A 20668-nucleotide genomic window follows, 5' to 3' on the forward strand; every position below is an offset into this window, starting at 1 on the left:
AAGATATACGAGTTGAGGTACTACTTGTTATCGACAATTTCGTTTATCGCACACGGCAGACAATTTTTATTAGCGTTGACTTATTAGTCTAATTTATGATATTTTCTTTTTAATCTAATTTATAATCTGAAATATTATTGCGAGGTCTTCCGGAAAATATTTGAAAATATAGTGTTTTAGGGAATTCTCCCACACTCTAATTTGAGATAGTGATGCAATTTCCCCAAAAGCGGACGTTAGACTCGAGTCGAAAATCGAAACCATAAGACAAAATACAAACTCGTGTTGTGTACTACGGACGATCCCGAAACTAATGGGAAATAAATATAAAAACAAAATTACTTCGTCAGCTTTCCTTCTATAACTGGACGAACACTAGACGAAAAGAGGCAAGACTCAAAAACCCCAAACCACAACATCGAAGGAACCTCAGAAAGTTATCGAAAGACACAGAACTAATCTTCGCTTTCACCGGGTTTCGTTTCGGTTATAAAACCCTAGGTCACTTCTCAGACCGTCAGCGAGAGAGAGAGAGAGAGAGAGAGAGAGAGAGAGAGAGAGAAGGAGAGAGAAATTCCGAATTCTCTCTACTCCGACCAGTCAGTCAGGCAAGCTAGGGTTTTCAAATTCCGGTCGTGCTATCTCTCCGTCAGTTTCTCGTCATTCTATGATCGTGCTTCGAAGAGATGAGTCCCATTCAGAACATCGAGCAACATTCTCGCAACATCGTCGATCCCGACCTCCGTAAACACCCTATGCTCTCTGTTCATGACATATTCATATACAGATTGATTCTTTATGTGTAATTTTTGTGTCAATTTGTGCGTATGACTTGGAACTAATTTGTGACGGTTTCTTTCTCTCGTATGCAAATTTTTGTCGTCAATTTGTGTGGAGTTAATTCCTGATTTGGTTGGTTTGTTTTTACTCGCTGATATGTAATGTTTGTGTGGTCAATTTCGGACTGGTCTACTCTCTCAGCGGAATCGACAGCCTTTCATCCTTTTGTAATCGTTTCTATTTTAGCAGTGATATTCGTTTGCCGTTTTAATTAGTGCGGAGTCAACTCTGTAAGTGTTTGGTTGCAGTTTGTTGTTTCTCTGCTTCGAGTAGAGACTGGTATACTCTCTCAGTGGAATCGACAGCCTCTCATCCTTTCGTAATAATTTCTATTTTAGCAGAAATACTGTAGGCTCTTTTGCCTAGTTTTTGTTGTTAATTAGTGCGGAGTCAACTCTGTAAGTGCTTGGCATTAGTTTTGTTGTCTCTGTTGCGGTTAGAGACTGATATACTCGTTGGAATCAACAGCTTCTCATCACTTTGTAATCCTTTCCCTTTTTTTTTTTTTTTTTTTGTCGAAAGAAACACAGTTTTATTGATAATTAGGGTCCTGGTGAACCCCAAGGCTCCATCATTACACCGATAGGCATATCAAAATCTTAAAACCCCACAAACACCCTGCCCTGGGGTCTAAGGAAAATATGAGTTACACAAATACACACATTTTAGAGTGATATTATAGTCTCCTTTCTCTTTTGCTGCAATCACAGTTATAATGAGAGAAAATGAGCCTCGAGGCGGTGGGCCTCACTATATATATATATAAAGTAGCAACATTATAGTATACAAGGGAGCATTTTGTGTAATTAATATCGGCCAGGGTTTGGCTCAACATCTTAATTTATTTTATTTTGTGCAACAGCAATTCAGTCGAGGCTGCAGATGGTAATGGAGGTGAGGGACGGGCTAGAGGTTTTGCACACGGCTGAGTGCCTGAACTTCCTGAAATGCTACTTCCGGGCGTTCTCGGTGATCCTTCTGCAGCTGACGAAGCCGCAGCTGGTGGACAACCAAGAGCACAAGCTCCGCAACATCGTGGTGGAGATCCTGAACCGCCTCCCACACAGCGAGGTCCTCCGGCCCTTTGTCCAAGACCTCCTCAAAGTGGCACTTCAGGTCCTCACCACGGACAACGAGGAGAACGCCCTCCTCGCCGTACGCATCATCTTCGACCTCCTCCGCAACTTCCGGCCCACCCTCGAGGCCGAGGTCCAGCCCTTCCTCGACTTCATCTGCAAGATCTACCAGAACTTCCAGGCCACTGTGGCCCACTACTTCGATTCCTCCCCGGGGGCCGAGGATGTCAAACCGCCGCCCCCGCCGCCGCCGCCTCAGCAGCAGAGTTTGGTGGACGCTGCGGACCAGTTGCTGGGCGTCGGGGGGAGCAGCGGCGGTGGGTACCCGGGGACAACGCAGATCAACCCGAGCACTCGGTCGTTCAAGATAATCACCGAGAGCCCTCTGGTGGTTTTGTTTCTATTTCAGTTGTATAGCAGGCTTGTACATACTAATATTCCTCACTTGCTGCCGCTGATGGTGGCCGCCATCTCCGTACCCGGCCCGGAGAAGGTTCCCCCGCATTTGAAGAACAGTTTTATCGAACTGAAGGGTGCGCAGGTTAAGGTAATGCGATTGGTTTTCTTCTCTTTGGGTATTTACTTATGGTCCAGCATTTACTTTTAGGCCATTTGTTGCGAGAGAGCGAAGTTTGTGGTTCGAGACTAGTGGTTCTCTAAAAAAAATGAGATTACCACTATTTATTTATTTTTTAAGTAGAAGAAACTAGACATTATTATTCTCATTTTTTTTTGCTTCATAGAAACGAAGAAACTAGATAGTATAGAAATAGGGCTGTGCTAGATGAAGGTCAGGAACATCGTAGGACGAAGAAAACGCACTGAGCCTATACCAGAGGAACGTGAACCCCTGGCGTTAGACCCAACCACATAGCTGAAGAGTTTTAGCCAATCCCAAACATGTGCTTTTATGAATGAAGATTTATTTCATTCCGGTATAAGTTTATCACTTTCTAAAGTCAAATGAGTAGTCCTAAGTCCTAGAAAGCAAATCATGTTTCAAGAGAATCAAACCTTGTCTATTTGTTTCTGCAACTTTGTTGCCCTATCCTGATAGTCACAATTATCAGTGGTTGCTTATTGTTATCAGAGTAACCTGTATGTTGAAGCTTATAGCTTTGCTACTGAATCTGCATCCTCATTTTTTTGAATATGTGAATTGAAGCATTCTAATTAAGTTCGTTCTTTTTCAGACAATTTCTTTTTTGACATACCTTTTAAAGAGTTTTGCCGATTATATAAAGCCCCATGAAGAAAGCATATGCAAAAGTATAGTGAATCTGCTAGTTACATGTTCAGACTCTGTCTCAATCCGAAAGGTAAATTGTTAAATAGAATTCTACAATTCAATATGTATTTGAGTATTTGTAAAAAAAAAAAATATGTATTTGAGTAATTTTTGTGGACAACTAAATAGTTAAGTTTGTTTGATGCAGGAATTGTTAGTAGCATTAAAGCATGTTCTCGGAACTGATTGCAAGAGGGGTTTATTTCCTTTGATTGACACCCTATTGGAAGAGAGGTAAAATTGTAGACTCTGACCAGTAACCGAGTACTATGAAATGATAGATGTATCGTCATGTTGCTTGTCATGCTTACCGGTTTTGGATGCTTTGTTAACTAATAACTATCCTGTTTTCAATTTTCGATTATTATATGCTATGTGGAGGTGAAAATATATCGATTGTTGGAAAAAGAACTGACACTGAAATGAATCTTATCCCACATGGAACAACTCTATCGCCGTCGTGGTTATTTCAGTTCTATCTTCTGCAGCTCTGAGTTCACACACCATTCCATTCATGTAGATAGTGGATACCTGTATAAGTAGTTGGTCTAATTCATCTTTAATTTATTCAGAGTTCTAGTTGGAACCGGGAGAGCATGCTTCGAGACATTGCGCCCATTAGCATATAGTTTGCTAGCAGAGATTGTTCACCATGTTCGTACTGACCTTTCCTTGTCACAGGTAATCCTTTGACTGCTTCAAGTTTTGTATTTTTTTTTAGCAATGCTATAAGCTGAGATTTCCATGTCAAGGAAACAAAAAACCTTAAGGGTTATGCCATAAAAGTGCTAATGTTGAAATTAGGCTTTTCCTAGCTTGATGCTGTTCATGGATTTTTAGTTTTGAATTGCTCATATTGTTTTCTGTAAAAGTACCTGAAGAGAATAGAACGGAAATTTTGACATGTATGGTATCATTGTTAAATGTCTATCTGATTGGTACTCTGATAAAGCTATGGTAATTGTTGATGCAGTTGTCGCGGATTATATATTTATTCTCAAGTAACATGCATGATGCTTCATTGTCGCTTAGTATTCACACTACTTGTGCTCGGCTGATGTTGAATCTGGTAAACAAACTATTTCTTTTCTTTCAGAATTTTGCAGTGGTTTTTGTTTTAATTTTTTAACGATATTCATATTTGAAGCATGGTGCTCTTTGCTTATTTTATGTGATAATATTTTTGGATACAGGTTGAGCCAATTTTTGAGAAAGGCGTTGACCAACCATCTATGGATGAAGCCCGGATTTTACTGGTTTGAATTAGAAGCCGTTGTTTCTGTCTTTCTCGCGTAAAGACCAATTTTTTTAGTACTAATGTGTTGGCGCTTCTGTTTATGTGATATTGTAGGGTCGAATTCTGGATGCTTTTGTTGGCAAATTTAGTACTTTTAAGCGTACAATTCCTCAGGTATCTGCAACCTTCGGAATATTTCTTATCTTCTTGTAAATTTCTAGCCATTTCGTCGAGCAGTCATCCAATGGTGTTTGTGTTTAATGATGCCTCTGCACATGTTATGCTTTGTGCTATACTCTGCATTTCAAAAGTTTGTATGTGATTGAGTTAGACTATGAATAGATAGGTTTTAGGGTATCTACCTCAGTGTTTATCACAAAATGACTCATGTGTATTATATCTTATTTGAGATCTACCTGTTGATTGTTGAATGCATTTCACATTTGTTCGTCGATACTAACTGTTTTATTTTACTGCTCCGTAGCTACTGGAGGAGGGTGAGGAGGGAAAGGAACGGTCTAACCTACGGGCAAAGCTTGAGCTCCCTGTACAGGTTGGTTGAATTATTAGTTCCTTATCTATTTTGTCTAATTTACGGACAAAGCTTGAAATAAGAGGATCTAATATAACGGAGTAGAAGCTAAAAAATGAATAGAAGTAACACGAGCTTCACTTCTTTTTGTTTTGTTCCTAGTTTTTTTTTTATAAAGACGATACTTTTATTTTTTATTTTTGTCTTCCAGGCAGTGTTAAATTTACAGGTCCCCGTGGAACACTCTAAGGAAGTAAATGATTGTAAACATCTTCTAAAGACTTTAGTTATGGGTAATTGACCCTCCTTTAAGCGTATTATTAATTTTTTAACAAACATGTTCAGTAGCTTCAGTTTTGCACTTTTGTTTTGTAACGTTAGAGTACCCCCTATTTTATCTTGTCAGGAATGAAGACCATCATATGGAGCATCACTCATGCACACTTTCCCCGTGCACAAGTAATATCTCATTAATTTATTATTTATCACATGTGATTTAACATTTGTTTTCTTATCCCCCGTGCCTGATGGTTTAAGGTTTCCCCTTCTATGGTTGAAAATCTACAGGTGCTTGTTTCTCCATCATCAAATTCACCTCAAGCGTTCAAAGGGATGAGGGAAGATGAGGTATTACTACTAGACATGACTGTTAACTCTAGAATTGGTTTTGGGGGATCACTAAATGACCTTTTTTTTTTACATTGACAAGGTCTTGAAAGCTTCTGGTGTTTTGAAGAGTGGTGTGCATTGTTTGGCACTCTTCAAGGAGAAGGACGAGGAAAAAGAAATGCTCAATTTATTTTCTCAGATTCTTGGTATAATGGAACCCCGGGATCTGATGGACATGCTTTCTTTATGCATGACTGAGCTTTTCGACTGTATGATTAGCAATACTCAATTGGTTCACATATTCTCAACCCTTTTGCAAACCCCCAAAGTGTACCGGCCATTTGCAGATGTTTTGGTCAATTTCCTTGTAAGCAGCAAACTTGATGTTTTGAAGCATCCAGACTCCCCTGCAGCAAAGCTCGTTTTGCATCTTTTCCGGTTTATATTTGGTGCAGTTTCCAAAGCACCCCCAGATCTTGAGCGCATTTTGCAGCCCCATGTGCCTGTAATAATGGAAGTTTGCATGAAGAACGCCACTGAAGTAGAGAGGCCTCTTGGTTTTATCCAACTTCTTCGTCTGATGTTTCGAGCACTTGCCGGTTGCAAATTCGAACTCTTACTCCGGGACTTGATACCTATGTTGCAACCGTGCCTTAACATGCTCTTGACTATGCTTGAGGGTCCAACCGGAGAAGATATGAGGGACTTGCTGTTAGAGTTGTGCTTAACATTGCCAGCACGGCTAAGTGCATTGCTCCCTCACCTTCCCCGTCTAATGAGGCCTCTTGTTTTGTGTCTTAAAGGAAGCGATGACCTTGTCAGCCTAGGTTTAAGAACACTCGAGTTTTGGGTAGATAGTCTAAATCCTGATTTCTTGGAACCAAGTATGGCGAGCGTTATGTCCGAGGTAATTTTGGCCCTATGGTCTCACCTAAGGCCGGCACCTTATCCTTGGGGTGCAAAATCTTTGCAGCTTCTTGGCAAACTAGGTGGTCGTAATAGGCGTTTCCTCAAAGAGCCCCTTGCTCTTGAGTGCAGAGATAATCCAGAGTATGGGCTGCGTTATATTCTTACGTTTGAGCCGTCAACTCCATTTTTGGTACCCCTGGATCGGTGTATTAACCTTGCTGCAGCAGCCATAATGAACAAGAATGGTGGAATTGATACATTTTACAGAAAGAAGGCTCTACGGTTGCTTCATGTTTGCTTATCATCTCAGCTTAATTTGCCAGAAAAAATAAAGGATGATGCATACACACCAAGTCACTTGACGAATTTGCTGCTTTCTAATGTTGATTCATCATGGCGTAGGTCAGAGAATATGGATGCCAAGGTAAGTTTGGAACTAAGTGTCTCTCCTGCCTTATACGTTTTAGTTCTATAGATTAATCCCTTTCTTGTTGCTTTATTTCATGCCCACATAAATTAGGGTATGTGCATTTAGTGTTAGACGAACCTGTAAACTTTCAAAATTTCACTGTAGAATGATCAACGACTTTTTCTTGCAGCCTGATTTAGGTGTGAAGACAAAGACCCAATTAATGGCTGAGAAATCAGTGTTCAAGATTCTCTTAACAAATGTTATTGCTGCCAGTGCCGAACCGGATCTGATTGACTCCAAGGATGACTTTGTGGTAAACTTATCTCGTCATTTCGCTATGATTTTCCATGTTGATTCTTCCTCGACCTCTGGTTCAGCTGGTCCATCTGCACTTGGAGGTCCTATACTTGCACCGAACAGCAACAGATCAAAGAACAATAATTCTTCAGACTTGAAAGAGTTAGATCCTCTAATATTCTTAGATGCTTTAGTCGATGTGCTATCTGGAGAGAATAGGCTTCATGCAAAAGCTGCGCTGAACTCTTTGAATGTGTTTGCTGAAACACTTCTGTTTCTTACTCGCACAAAACATGCTGACGTATTGATGTCAAGAGGTCCTGGTACCCCAATGATGGTCTCTAGTCCATCAATGAACCCTGTATATTCACCTCCTCCAAGTGTCCGCATACCAGTATTTGAGCAACTTCTTCCCCGTCTTTTGCACTGTTGCTATGGAACGACATGGCAAGCACAAATTGGAGGTGTTATGGGTCTTGGTGCTTTGGTTGGCAAGGTCACTGTTGAGACTTTGTGCCTTTTCCAAGTAAGAGTTGTACGTGGCCTCGTTTACGTTCTTAAAAGGCTTCCAATATATGCTAGCAAAGAGCAAGAGGAGACAGGCCAGGTGCTGACCCAGGTTATTCGTGTTGTTAACAATGTTGATGAAGCAAATAGTGAGCCACGGAGGCAAAGTTTCCAAGGAGTTGTTCAATTTCTGGCTGCCGAGTTATTCAACCCTAATGCGTCTATCATTGTGAGAAAGAATGTGCAGTCATGTTTATCACTTTTAGCAAGTAGGACTGGGAGTGAGGTATCTGAACTGTTAGAGCCTCTTTATCAAAACTTGCTGCAGCCTCTTTTAGTTAGGCCATTGCGGTTGAAGACTGTTGATCAACAGGTCTGCTGCTTACTATTTTTTTTTTTTAATTTAAAAAAAAAACAAAAAACTGTATTCCGTGTATTTATTATTAACTATTTGGAAAAATATAGGTTGGTACAGTTACGGCTTTGAACTTCTGCTTGGCCTTGAGACCACCTCTTCTCAAGCTGACTCAAGAACTAGTCAATTTTCTTCAAGAAGCACTGCAGATAGCTGAGGCGGATGAAACTGTGTGGGCTGTGAAGTTTATGAACCCAAAAGTAGCTACGTCATTAACCAAGCTAAGAACAGCCTGCATTGAGCTCCTCTGTACGACTATGGCTTGGGCAGATTTCAAAGCACCTGTACATTCGGATCTACGCGCGAAGATTATTTACATGTTCTTCAAATCTTTGACATGTCGAACACCAGAAATTGTTGCTGTTGCGAAGGAGGGCCTGCGACAGGTTTGTTGAGTTTTTTACTTATTAGAACCATGAACGGTGTAGATTTTTCTATTTTCTTGATTTATTTTAGCCTAGCTTTTTTCATTATTTTGTAACTCAGTCATGTTTTCAAGATTATGTCGCATGCAATTTGATGATAGAAATATGCGCATGCAATTTGATGATAGAAATATGGTAGATTGTATGGAACATATATACCGGCTACATTTTGAGGGTCATTGGAATTCTTTTATTTACAGTTTTCTTTTCTCGATTTTGGTGCTAGTAAGTTAGGAATGCGCAAGCTTAATTCCTTTGTATACCTCAGGTTATCAATCAGCAGAGGATGCCAAAAGAACTTCTGCAGAGCAGCCTCAGGCCTATACTGGTGAACTTGGCTCATACCAAGAACCTTAGCATGCCTCTTCTCCAAGGTTTGGCTCGTTTGCTCGAGCTGCTCTCCAATTGGTTTAATGTTACTTTAGGAAATAAGCTGTTGGAACACCTCAAGAAATGGTTAGAGCCTGAAAAACTTGCTCAGAGTCAGAAATCATGGAAGACTGGTGAAGAACCAAAGATTGCAGCAGGTAATGTTTATAGATTTCTATATGTGTGTTACTTTTCCGATGGCGAATCCTTGTTTATGGATGATATCATGTCAAATTTTTTTTGGGGTGTTGTATACAGCTATTATTGAGCTTTTCCACCTACTTCCCATGGCTGCATCAAAGTTCCTTGATGAACTTGTCACGTTAACTATTGAATTGGAATGCGCTCTTCCCCCTGGACAAGTATACAGTGAGATTAACAGTCCGTACCGCCTTCCATTAACAAAGTTCTTGAACCGCTATGCACCACTCGCTGTTGATTATTTTCTTGCTCGACTTCATGAGCCAAAATACTTCAGGCGGTACGTCATAAAGTTCTCTCTTTCCATTTCTTGTTCCTGTTTTGGACATCTTGTTAGATGAGTAATCTAATATTGTCCTTTGTTAACTTTTGATTCCTGTGATGATACCAGGTTTATGTATATTGTCAAGTCAGATGCTGGGCAACCGTTAAGAGACGAGCTTGCAAAGTCACCGCAGAAGATACTGGCGAGCGCGTTTCCAGAATTTGTTCCAAAGGCTGATGTGGTCATGACACCTGGGTCATCAACCCCACCTACAGGTCTCTTAGGAGATGAGAGTCTTGCTGCACCTCATTCTGATGTTTGCAATCCTCGATCATCAACCAGTGCTGCGAGTCCTGATTCATATTTCCGGGGTCTTGTACTTGTGAAAACTTTAGTCAAACTCATACCTACTTGGCTACAAAACAACCGTGTTGTTTTTGATACCTTACTAGTTATTTGGAAGTCACCTGCTAGAATCTCTCGGCTGCAGAGTGAGCAGGAGCTGGACTTGGTGCAGGTGAGTTATTTACGAGTTCAGATGTTAATGAGTTCTGTTTTTGTGTATCATATAATGCACTGGGACAAACAATATGCCTTGATTGGTACAGTGATTTTCTATCGTATAGTGGAAAGCATATGTTGATGTATCCGCGTGGTTTGTTAGCATATTTCTATCGTATGAGTTCTGTTTTACGAGTTCAGATGTTAATGAGTTCTGTTTTTGTGTATCATATAATGCACTGGGACAAACAATATGCCTTGATTGGTACAGTGATTTTCTATCGTATAGTGGAAAGCATATGTTGATGTATCCGCGTGGTTTGTTAGCATATTTCTTGTTTGTCATAAAAGATTGAAAGGCTAGCAAAAATATTCGAGGAGTAAATTTTACATGCACCTGGATACATGTGGGCTTATCCATTATTTGTTAACTTGATTGTTCCTTTTAAAGAAGTAATTGTACTTGCCTTTTCTTGATGAGATTGACTGTTGGCTTACTTTGATTTATTCTGTTTCATGCGATTCTCGTAAGATATAGATTATATGCTACCGCAAAGTATGTACTTTCTCTCTGAGTTTGAAAGTTTCTTGAGCTCTTCTGAGCGGAAGGAAGGGTACAAATTATAGTATAGTTATCGATGTGATTCATTTTTTTGGTATCATATCTCACCTTCATTTGCTTACTGAAATGCAGGTTAAAGAGAGTAAATGGCTTGTGAAATGCTTTCTAAATTATCTACGACATGAGAAAACAGAAGTGAACGTTCTTTTTGAAATACTTTCCATATTCTTGCTTCATACTCGCATCGATTACACATTTTTGAAGGAGTTCTACATCATTGAGGTATTTCGTCTTGGAACTGATTATCCAGATTCTGTCATTTGTTTATCTTCCATGCATATTATGTTAACCAAGAACTTGCATCAACAATCCTCTCTTTCAGGTTGCTGAAGGTTATCTACCCAACCTGAAGAAATTACTTCTGTTGCACTTTTTAGACCTCTTCCAGTCAAAACAACTTGGTTTGGATCACTTAGTCATCATAATGCAAATGCTCATTCTTCCCATGCTTGCCCACGCTTTCCAAAATGGCCAAACATGGGACGTTGTTGACCCGTCCATTATCAAGACAATTGTTGAGAAACTTCTTGATCCTCCAGAGGAGGTGTCTATTCTTATTTTTTTTTGCTGTTTATTACGCTTTTCTCAATATTATTCCTTCTCGCTGGAAGTTAATATATTCATATTTATAGGTTTCTGCTGAGTACGATGAACCTTTAAGAATTGAACTTCTGCAACTTGCAACATTGCTTCTCAAGTATCTCCAGACTGATCTTGTGCATCATAGAAAAGAGCTTATCAAATTTGGCTGGAATCATCTCAAACGTGAGGATAGTGCTAGTAAACAGTGGGCATTCGTCAATGTCTGCCATTTCTTGGAGGCCTACCAGGCCCCAGAAAAAATCATACTACAGGTATTGTTATATCGACCTAGCATATGTTTAAGATTTCAGTGTAGATTTGTTTGCACTAAACAATGGAATCTGTAACCCAGAAAAATTGATGCATGTTTAGATACTAAAACTACTATACACTCTATGGCTTCATTACAGTTGGTCTTATTCAAAATCTATGTAATCCGATTTTGTAAGAGATTGGGTTGTAGTCTCTTTCTCTGAGAGTTCCTCTTTTTAACCCTCTTTTATGGGGTTTTTTTTTTTTTTTTTTTTTTTTTTTTTTTTTTTTTTTTTTTTAAGTTAAGTTAAAAGAAATACTCCTCTAACTAGTACAAAATAAAATGTTCACCTTTGTCCTTGCGACTCAACCGATGTTGAGACCCGAACTGCAGGACTTGCTAATTTGAATGTTGTGTGATAGATCACCAAGTACGCAAACTATGCTTGCTTCTCGAAACTTTCTAAAGTAACTCTTGGACTGCAGGTTTTTGTTGCACTGCTTAGAACTTGCCAGCCTGAGAACAAAATGCTGGTCAAGCAAGCTCTTGATATACTAATGCCGGCACTACCTCGGAGATTGCCTCACGTGGGGGATTCTCGCTTGTCAATTTGGAGTCGCTATACAAAAAAAATTCTTTTTGAAGAAGGCCACTCGCTCCCTAACTTGATTCACATTTTCCAGCTTCTTGTGCGTCATTCAGATATCTTTTACAAGTGCAGATCACAGTTTGTGCCTCAGATGGTGAATTCTCTCAGTCGACTGGGTTTGCCTTATAATACAACTGTAGAAAACAGGCGTCTTGCCATTGAGCTTGCTGGTTTGGTAGTTGGGTGGGAAAGACGAAGACAAAATGAGATGAAAATAGTGGCCGATGGGGATATGCCCAACCAGAATGCTGAAGGATTTAATCAGACCCCCATTCTTTCGGATCCAAAGAGATCCATGGATGGTACATTCCCTGAAGATGCGTCGAAACGTGTTAAAGTTGAGCCTGGCCTCCAATCAATTTGCGTCATGTCACCTGGCGGTCCAACATCAATCCCTAACTTAGAGACCCCTGGACCATCTAGCCAATCTGATGAAGAATTCAAGCCAAATGCTGCGATGGAAGAAATGATTATCAATTTCCTCATAAGGGTGAGTATCTCTTAAATTGTTATTTCACTTGGCTTTGAGGTCAGACTAGTTTTGATTTTTTTTTATAAGGAGACTACTATCTTTATAGCGTAAAAGAAAAAAAAGTCTGACCTTGAGGTACGGGTTAAATATCCTCTTGGGGTTTCAGAATGTTTATTGCTTTGCTATTTTATCGGCTTTGAGGTACAGGTGGCTCTGGTTATAGAGCCCAAGGACAGGGAAGCATCAGCTATTTACAAGCAAGCTTTAGACTTACTTTCACAAGCGTTGGAGGTCTGGCCGAATGCAAATGTGAAGTTTAATTATCTTGAGAAGTTGCTTAGCACCATTCAACAATCTCAGTCCAAGGACCCGTCCACCGCCCTTGCACAGGGATTGGATGTCATGAACAAGGTTCTGGAGAAACAGCCACATTTGTTTATTAGAAACAACATCAACCAAATTTCCCAGGTAGATATGCAAGTATACAAATTTATGCATGTGTTGCCAAGTCATGTAAGCTAAATATACCTGATTCATCCCTTTGATTTGTCTTTGACCTGCAGATTCTTGAACCATGTTTCAAATATAAATTGTTGGATGGTGGAAAGTCATTGTGCTCTCTGTTGAAGATGGTCTTTGTTGCTTTCCCTCTTGAAGCAGCTACTACGCCACCAGATGTAAAGCTTTTGTATCAGAAGGTTGATGAGCTGATACAGAAACACATCAGTAATGTTACATCTCTTCAAACATCAAATGAAGACAACACATCTAGCCCCATAAGCTTCATCTTGCTTGTCATAAAAACGTTGATAGAAGTGCAGAAGAACTTTGGTGATCCTTATATCCTGGTTCGAGTCCTTCAACGCCTGGCTAGAGATATGGGGTCATCATCGAGTTCTACTTCGAGACAGGTTTGTTGCATCCTTTATCATTGAGTATCGTACTTAGAGCTCCCTTTTTTGTCCGTATTTTCTTCTATGAAATTTATCTATGTTTTGTTACTCTATTTTTTTGTGGGTTGCGGCCCAACTGAATCTTCAACCTGAGAAATTGTGGGTGTTGATGGTCCTTGTTAGTTGGTTTCAGCTTCCGTCCTAATTTGTACTGGTGATAATTACAGTTGGCATACACCTCTTTTAAGTTCTCTGTCCTAGTTACAGTTATTTGTTGATTTTTTTTTCGTTTGTATTTCTGATAACAATAAAGCCGCATTTATTTTTTGTTGAGTTCTTATACCTTTTTTTGGAAGAAACATTTTGCTTACTTTGAATTCCATTTCAGGGTCAAGCAAAGGATCCAGATTCTGCAGTTAGTTCCTCTCGCCAGGGGGCTGATGTTGGAGCAGTCATTTCTAACCTCAAATCAGTGTTGAAACTCATTAATGATAGGGTAATGATTATTCCAGAATGCAAACGATCCATAACTCAGATATTAAATGGCTTGCTTTCAGAGAAAGGTACAGATGTAAGTGTACTTCTCTGCATACTTGATGTAATCAAAGGGTGGATTGAAGACGACTTCACCAAACCAGGTGCCTCAGTTATGTCAAATGCTTTTCTCACTCCCAAGGAAATAGTTTCATTTCTTCACAAACTCTCACAAGTGGACAAGCAAAACTTCGCCCCAGCTCTTTTGGAAGAGTGGGAGACTAAGTATCTTCAGCTGCTTTATGGAATATGCTCTGATTCAAACAAGTAAGTTGCAACATTTTTTGGAATTTAATTGTGAAACTCTTTGATCACAATTGTTTTTAATCAAATGGCTCTATTTACTTGCAGATATCCCATTTCCCTCCGTCAGGAGGTCTTTCTGAGGGTGGAAAGGCAATCTATGCTTGGCTTACGAGCAAAAGATCCTGAAATTAGGATGAAGTACTTCATGCTGTATCACGAATCTCTAGGAAAAACCTTGTTTGCAAGGCTGCAGTATATTATTCAGCTTCAAGACTGGGAACCTGTGAGCGATATATTTTGGCTCAAACAGGGTCTTGATCTCCTTTTGGCAATCTTAGTTGAAGACAAACCTATTACCCTTGCCCCAAATTCTGCAAAGGTGCCATCGCTTGTGATTTCTGGTCTTCCAGATTCTTCTGGGATGCAGCAACAGCCAAATGATGTGTCAGAGGGTGCTGAAGACGCTCCTCTTACGTTTGACTCGCTTGTCCACAAACATGCTCAGTTTTTAAATGACACGAGCAAACTTAAGGTAAGAGTTTATTTATTTCATATCTCCTTGTTAGCAATCGCAGTTGTACTAGACAATGTAATAAGATTTGGATTTCTTACACCCTTTCCCTTCTTTCCTGTATCTAGGTGTCTGACCTTCTCATTCCCTTGAGAGAGCTGGCTCATACTGATGCAAATGTCTCATATCATCTTTGGGTGTTGGTTTTCCCCATTGTCTGGGTCACCTTACAAAAGGAAGAGCAAGTTACACTAGCTAAGCCGATGATTGCTCTTCTATCGAAAGATTATCATAAGAAGCAGCAAGCAAGTAGACCCAATGTTGTGCAAGCACTCTTAGAAGGGCTTCAGTTGAGCCATCCCCAGCCTCGTATGCCAAGTGAGCTGATTAAATATATTGGGAGGACTTATAATGCTTGGCACATTGCATTGGCCCTGCTAGAAAGTCACGTCGTGTTATTCATGAACGAAACAAAATGCTCCGAGTCTCTGGCAGAGCTTTATCGTTTGCTCAACGAGGAAGATATGAGGTGCGGATTGTGGAAGAAGAGGTCTGTTACTGCAGAAACCAAGGCTGGACTATCCTTGGTTCAACATGGTTATTGGCAGCGTGCTCAGAGCCTATTTTATCAAGCAATGGTTAAGGCAACTCAAGGGACGTTGAACAATACAGTACCAAAGGCTGAGATGTGTCTTTGGGAGGAGCAGTGGCTCTATTGTGCTAATCAACTTAGTCAGTGGGATGCACTGGTGGATTTTGGCAAGAGCGTTGAGAATTATGAAATACTTCTGGACAGTTTATGGAAGTTGCCTGATTGGACATATATGAAAGATCATGTAATTCCCAATGCACAAGTAGAAGAAACCCCCAAGCTCAGGCTCATTCAAGCATTTTTTGCACTCCATGATAGAAATGCAAATGGCGTTGGGGATGCTGAAAACATAGTGGGGAAAGGTGTCAATCTTGCTCTGGAGCAGTGGTGGCAACTACCAGAGATGTCCGTCTATTCAAGAATCCCTCTTTTGCAGCAATTCCAGCAACTAGTTGAAGTTCAAGAATCGTCAAGAATACTTGTAGACATTTCTAATGGAAACAAAATATCTGGAAACCCTGTGGTCGGCGTGCATGGTAATCTCTACTCAGACTTAAAAGACATCCTTGAAACGTGGAGATTGAGAACCCCAAATAAATGGGACAATATGTCTGTTTGGTGTGATTTACTTCAATGGAGGAATGAAATGTACAACTCAGTCATCGATGCGTTCAAGGATTTCAGCTCTACAAACCCACAGCTTCATCACCTTGGATATCGTGACAAAGCGTGGAATGTTAACAAACTTGCACACATTGCCCGTAAGCAAGGCCTCTATGACGTTTGTGTAACGATTCTTGAAAAGATGTATGGTCATTCAACTATGGAAGTGCAGGTACGAAAGACCATTTATATATTAATTTCTCTTAACTTGCAAGATCTACAAGTATTAAGGCTTTATTTTTTTGGGCGTTAGGTATGAAAACACTGATGTTACCACTCTTGTTTTCTTTACTTATACTTGCAGGAGGCCTTTACTAAGATAAGAGAGCAGGCACAAGCTTATCTTGAGATGAAAGGAGAGCTTACCAGTGGTATCAATCTGATCAACAGCACTAATTTAGAGTATTTTCCTGTGAAACACAAAGCAGAAATTTTCCGTCTGAGAGGAGATTTCCTGTTAAAGTTGAATGATTCTGAAGGTGCTAACCTTGCATACTCCAATTCCATAAGCCTCTTCAAAAATTTGCCTAAAGGATGGATTAGCTGGGGAAATTACTGTGACATGGTAATAACTTTAATGATCAACATTTAGTTTTCCAATGCCAGATTCAGTTGACTGATTCAAGTATTGGTCCTATTTTTTTTTGTCTTTCCTTCTCTCTGTACAGGCGTATAAAGATACTCAAGAAGAGATTTGGCTGGAGTACGCTGTCAGTTGCTTTCTTCAAGCAATAAAATTTGGCATAACAAATTCGAGAAGCCATCTCGCTCGCGTTTTATATCTTCTCAGCTTTGACACACCAAACGAACCCGTGGGAAAGGCTTTTGACAAGTACCTAGAACAGATTCCCCATTGGGTTTGGCTTTCATGGATTCCCCAACTCCTACTTTCTTTGCAGAGAACAGAAGCCCCTCATTGCAAGCTCGTTCTTCTAAAAGTCGCAACCGTGTATCCCCAGGTAACGGTGCTATTTGTATTCATCTTGAACAGGTTTATTGCCGTTATATCACTTTGTTCATAAGAGATCTCTTACCGTGTGTGGAAATTCCAGGCCCTGTATTATTGGTTGCGCACCTACTTGCTTGAACGTCGTGATGTAGCAAGTAAATCTGAAGCAAGTAGAATAGCAATGGCCCAACAAAGAATGCAGCCAGGTAGTGGCATGCCTGGTTCGATGGGTTTAGTTGGTGATGGAAATGCGAGAGTACAGGGTCACGGTGAGAGCCAAGTGCACCCGGGAACTCAATCTGGCGGTGGAATTGGTCCTCATGATGGTGGAAATGCACATGGGCAGGAGCCCGAAAGGTCCGCTGGAATGGATAGCGGCGTACATGCAGGGAACGACCACCCTATGCAGCAGAGTTCTTCAGGTATGAACGATGGCGGTCAAAATGCGTTACGCCGTAATGGTCCTCTGGGTCTCGTGGCTTCTGCTGCGAGCGCTTTTGATGCCGCAAAGGATATCATGGAGGCTCTTAGAAGCAAGCACACAAATTTGGCCGGTGAACTTGAGGTGAGTATCACGTCTCAGATCTTCTTTCTTATTCAAACATCTCTATTTGGCTGGTTTTCTCTCTAAAGACTTGGGCTGGCGTGTTTGCGAGTCAAGGTCCTGGTTCATACCAGTCATACAAAAGCTTATTATTAATAAAATCTTTTAGTATGTGACAGACATGCGGACATATGATAACTCCTTGTATGCTTTTCGTTAATTTTCCTAATTCGTAAGCATCTGCCACGTGTGTTCTCAGGCGCTGCTCACAGAAATCGGGTCACGGTTTGTTACTCTACCAGAGGAGAGACTCCTTGCTGTAGTTAATGCGCTGCTTCACCGCTGCTACAAATATCCGACTGCAACTACAGCCGAGGTTCCCCAGTCTCTGAAGAAGGAGCTATCTGGAGTTTGCAGAGCCTGTTTCTCACCTGATGCTGTCAATAAGCATGTTGATTTCGTGCGGGAGTACAAGCAAGACTTTGTGCGCGATCTTGATCCCGAGACGACAGCCACTTTCCCTGCCACCCTCTCTGAACTGACTGAGCGACTAAAACACTGGAAAAATATTCTCCAGAGCAACGTCGAGGATAGGTTTCCGGCTGTTCTGAAACTTGAAGAGGAAAGTAAGGTGCTGCGAGAATTCCACGTGGTCGATGTGGAAGTCCCAGGGCAGTACTTCAGTGATCAGGTAAGATTATGAATGTGTGTAGAAACTTAGAACGTGTGTAAAATCTGAAATATTTAACTATCTTAGAACAGTCTTGTTCAGCTATATGATACGTTATTAAACTCGTGTGATGCAGGAAATCGCTCCAGATCATACCGTAAAGTTAGACAGGGTTGGAGCGGATATTCCAATTGTGCGTAGACACGGAAGCAGTTTCCGCCGCTTGACGCTTATCGGCTCTGATGGCTCCCAGCGCCATTTCATCGTCCAGACATCTCTGACCCCCAATGCGAGGAGTGACGAACGGATTTTACAGCTATTCCGGGTGCTGAACCAAATGTTTGACAAGCACAAGGAATCAAGACGCCGCAACATAAGTATTCACACGCCGATCATTATTCCCGTCTGGTCACAGGTTTGTTTTTGTGTATTGGTTATCTCCAATCTACTTTGGTTTATGTGTAAACAACTATGTTAATTTCATAGCCTCAAATAATATATCTGGACTCAATTGCAGGTGCGTATGGTGGAAGATGATCTAATGTTCAGCACCTTCCTCGAGGTGTACGAGAACCATTGTTCGAGGAACGACAGGGAAGCAGATCTTCCTATCACCTTCTTCAAGGAGCAACTGAACCAAGCCATCACTGGCCAAGTCTCGCCGGAGGCCATCGTAGACCTCCGGCTTCAAGCTTACTCCGAGATAACGAGAAACTTGGTGTCAGACGGCATATTCTCTCAGTTCATGTACAAGACACTGCTGAACGGAAACCATATGTGGGCTTTCAAGAAACAGTTCGCGATCCAGTTGGCTCTCTCGAGCTTCGTGTCTTACATGCTGCGCATCGGAGGAAGGTCCCCAAACAAGATTCTGTTTGCCAAAAACACCGGGAAGATATTCCAAACGGACTTTCATCCCGCTTACGATGCCACCGGTATGATAGAGTTCAACGAGCCTGTTCCGTTCCGTCTCACCAGGAACATGCAAGTTTTCTTCTCCCACTTTGGCGTCGAAGGCCTCATCGTATCCGCTATGTGCGCCGCTGCCCAGGCTGTGGTTTCACCCAAAGTAAGTTTGCTAATAATCATTATTCTTTATTGATTCTTTTCCAATTTCACTGCAAGACTTCATATTTTTTTTTCTTGCTATTGTTGGATGTTGCAGCAAAGCCAGCACCTTTGGCATCAGCTAGCAATGTTTTTCCGTGACGAGTTGCTGTCTTGGTCTTGGAGAAGACCCATCGGAATGCCAATGGGCCCGATGGTTGGAGGAGGTGCCAATATGACTCCCGTTGATTTCAAGCAAAAAGTAATCACCAACGTCGAATACGTTATCAACCGCGTCAGCGAAATAGCCCCTCAGTACTTCTCCGAAGAGGTAAATCCTTACCAACCCTTGGAAAGAGATGTATTATATTATGTTATATCGCTTGTCCAATGACTTTTTTTTTTTTTTTTAAATGGTGACATTATATTGATATTTGTTCAATGTGTATGAATCCAGGAGGAGAATGCTGTGGACCCACCTCAGTCTGTGCAACGGAGAGTTGCTGATCTGGTCGAAGCTGCACTCACGCCGCGGAATCTGTGCACGATGGACCCGACTTGGCATCCGTGGTTTTGAAGAAACCGACGAGCTGCGTAGGGGTAGTTAAGACACTATTGGAGGAGATTGTATCTTTCGTTGAGGGCAAGATAGTGCAGTTGATTTGTTGATATAATTTTATGTATATATATTTTAGCACTGTAAATAGAACCAAAGAGCAGTCTTTAGGAGTCAGAAGACCTAGGTTGTATGGAGGGGTTAGAAGTGTTTAGAAAATCTGATTAGAAGATGGATGATTCTGGTTGTATTAGACGTTATAGATCAATACTTCAAAATTATAATTTTTATCCGTTGCAAATATCAATCTTGCACTCATTGTCCCTTTTTTTTTTTTCCTGCTCCATTTATGTTCCACCTCCAAAACGGTTTGGAGGAACGTTTTCTTTAGGAGAAATAGAATCTTTATGATGTACAATTTTATGTAGTTAAAGCTACAAATTTAGATGTATATCTTCTAACTGAAATTGGCATCCACATAACGAATATAATTTAGATACATATAGACAAAAAAAAAGAAAAAAAAAAGCTAAGTTTAGTAATATCTTTAGTCATTCACTTCCTTCGCGGTAGCAATTGTGAGCAAAAGGCAACTCTACTGCGGGCTTACTATGGTCTGAGCGGAGATTTCTTGCAAAATAAAAAATAAGTTAGTTCATTAAAAGAACGTAAAGATATTACTTCAAGTTGTCACCTTGAACTCCTTGAACCTTTATGATCACGTTCATGATAAACAAAAAAAGCGAGCGGAGATCGTCAGGCACCTTCTCCCCGTTCGACGGAGGAGAGAATGATAACCGGAGTTGGGGTATGATAATCTGATTTCTAAATACGATCTATTTCTCCAGTTCTTTAAATTATAACCCAACTCCGCTCAGAACAATATTAATTCTGTCTCAACAAAACTACTATGTACATCAAATGTTCTAGCCTTTCTCATGCTCTTGCTTTTTCTTGATGGTATGCTAATACAACATTTCATTCCTTGGTTTATTTTGTTTT

At 40.7% G+C, this 20668-nt stretch overlaps 1 protein-coding gene across 1 annotated transcript; it reads left to right on the forward strand.

Annotated features, from left to right (window-relative positions):
- The first annotated feature begins 305 nt into the window (after nucleotides 1-305).
- Nucleotides 306-19992, forward strand: LOC149399694 (uncharacterized). Its single transcript, XM_089611578.1, has 35 exons — nucleotides 306-744; nucleotides 1703-2463; nucleotides 3110-3235; nucleotides 3353-3438; nucleotides 3777-3885; nucleotides 4178-4273; nucleotides 4398-4460; nucleotides 4556-4615; nucleotides 4926-4994; nucleotides 5185-5266; nucleotides 5380-5432; nucleotides 5541-5600; nucleotides 5683-6915; nucleotides 7091-8080; nucleotides 8173-8508; nucleotides 8816-9074; nucleotides 9175-9397; nucleotides 9509-9899; nucleotides 10578-10727; nucleotides 10828-11049; nucleotides 11138-11359; nucleotides 11826-12479; nucleotides 12669-12929; nucleotides 13025-13372; nucleotides 13743-14155; nucleotides 14240-14666; nucleotides 14774-16072; nucleotides 16205-16465; nucleotides 16569-16859; nucleotides 16953-17414; nucleotides 17653-18084; nucleotides 18200-18478; nucleotides 18581-19132; nucleotides 19229-19441; nucleotides 19568-19992. The coding sequence occupies exons 1-35, from the start codon at nucleotides 687-689 to the stop codon at nucleotides 19685-19687; spliced, it is 11661 nt and encodes a 3886-aa protein (XP_089467704.1). The 5' UTR covers nucleotides 306-686; the 3' UTR covers nucleotides 19688-19992.
- The last annotated feature ends 676 nt before the right edge of the window (nucleotides 19993-20668 follow it).

Source organism: Urtica dioica, chromosome 4 (assembly GCF_054948205.1).
Source record: "Urtica dioica subsp. dioica isolate 48M chromosome 4, U.dioica_male_clone48M_v1_H2, whole genome shotgun sequence".
Classification (NCBI taxonomy): Eukaryota; Viridiplantae; Streptophyta; class Magnoliopsida; order Rosales; family Urticaceae; genus Urtica; species Urtica dioica.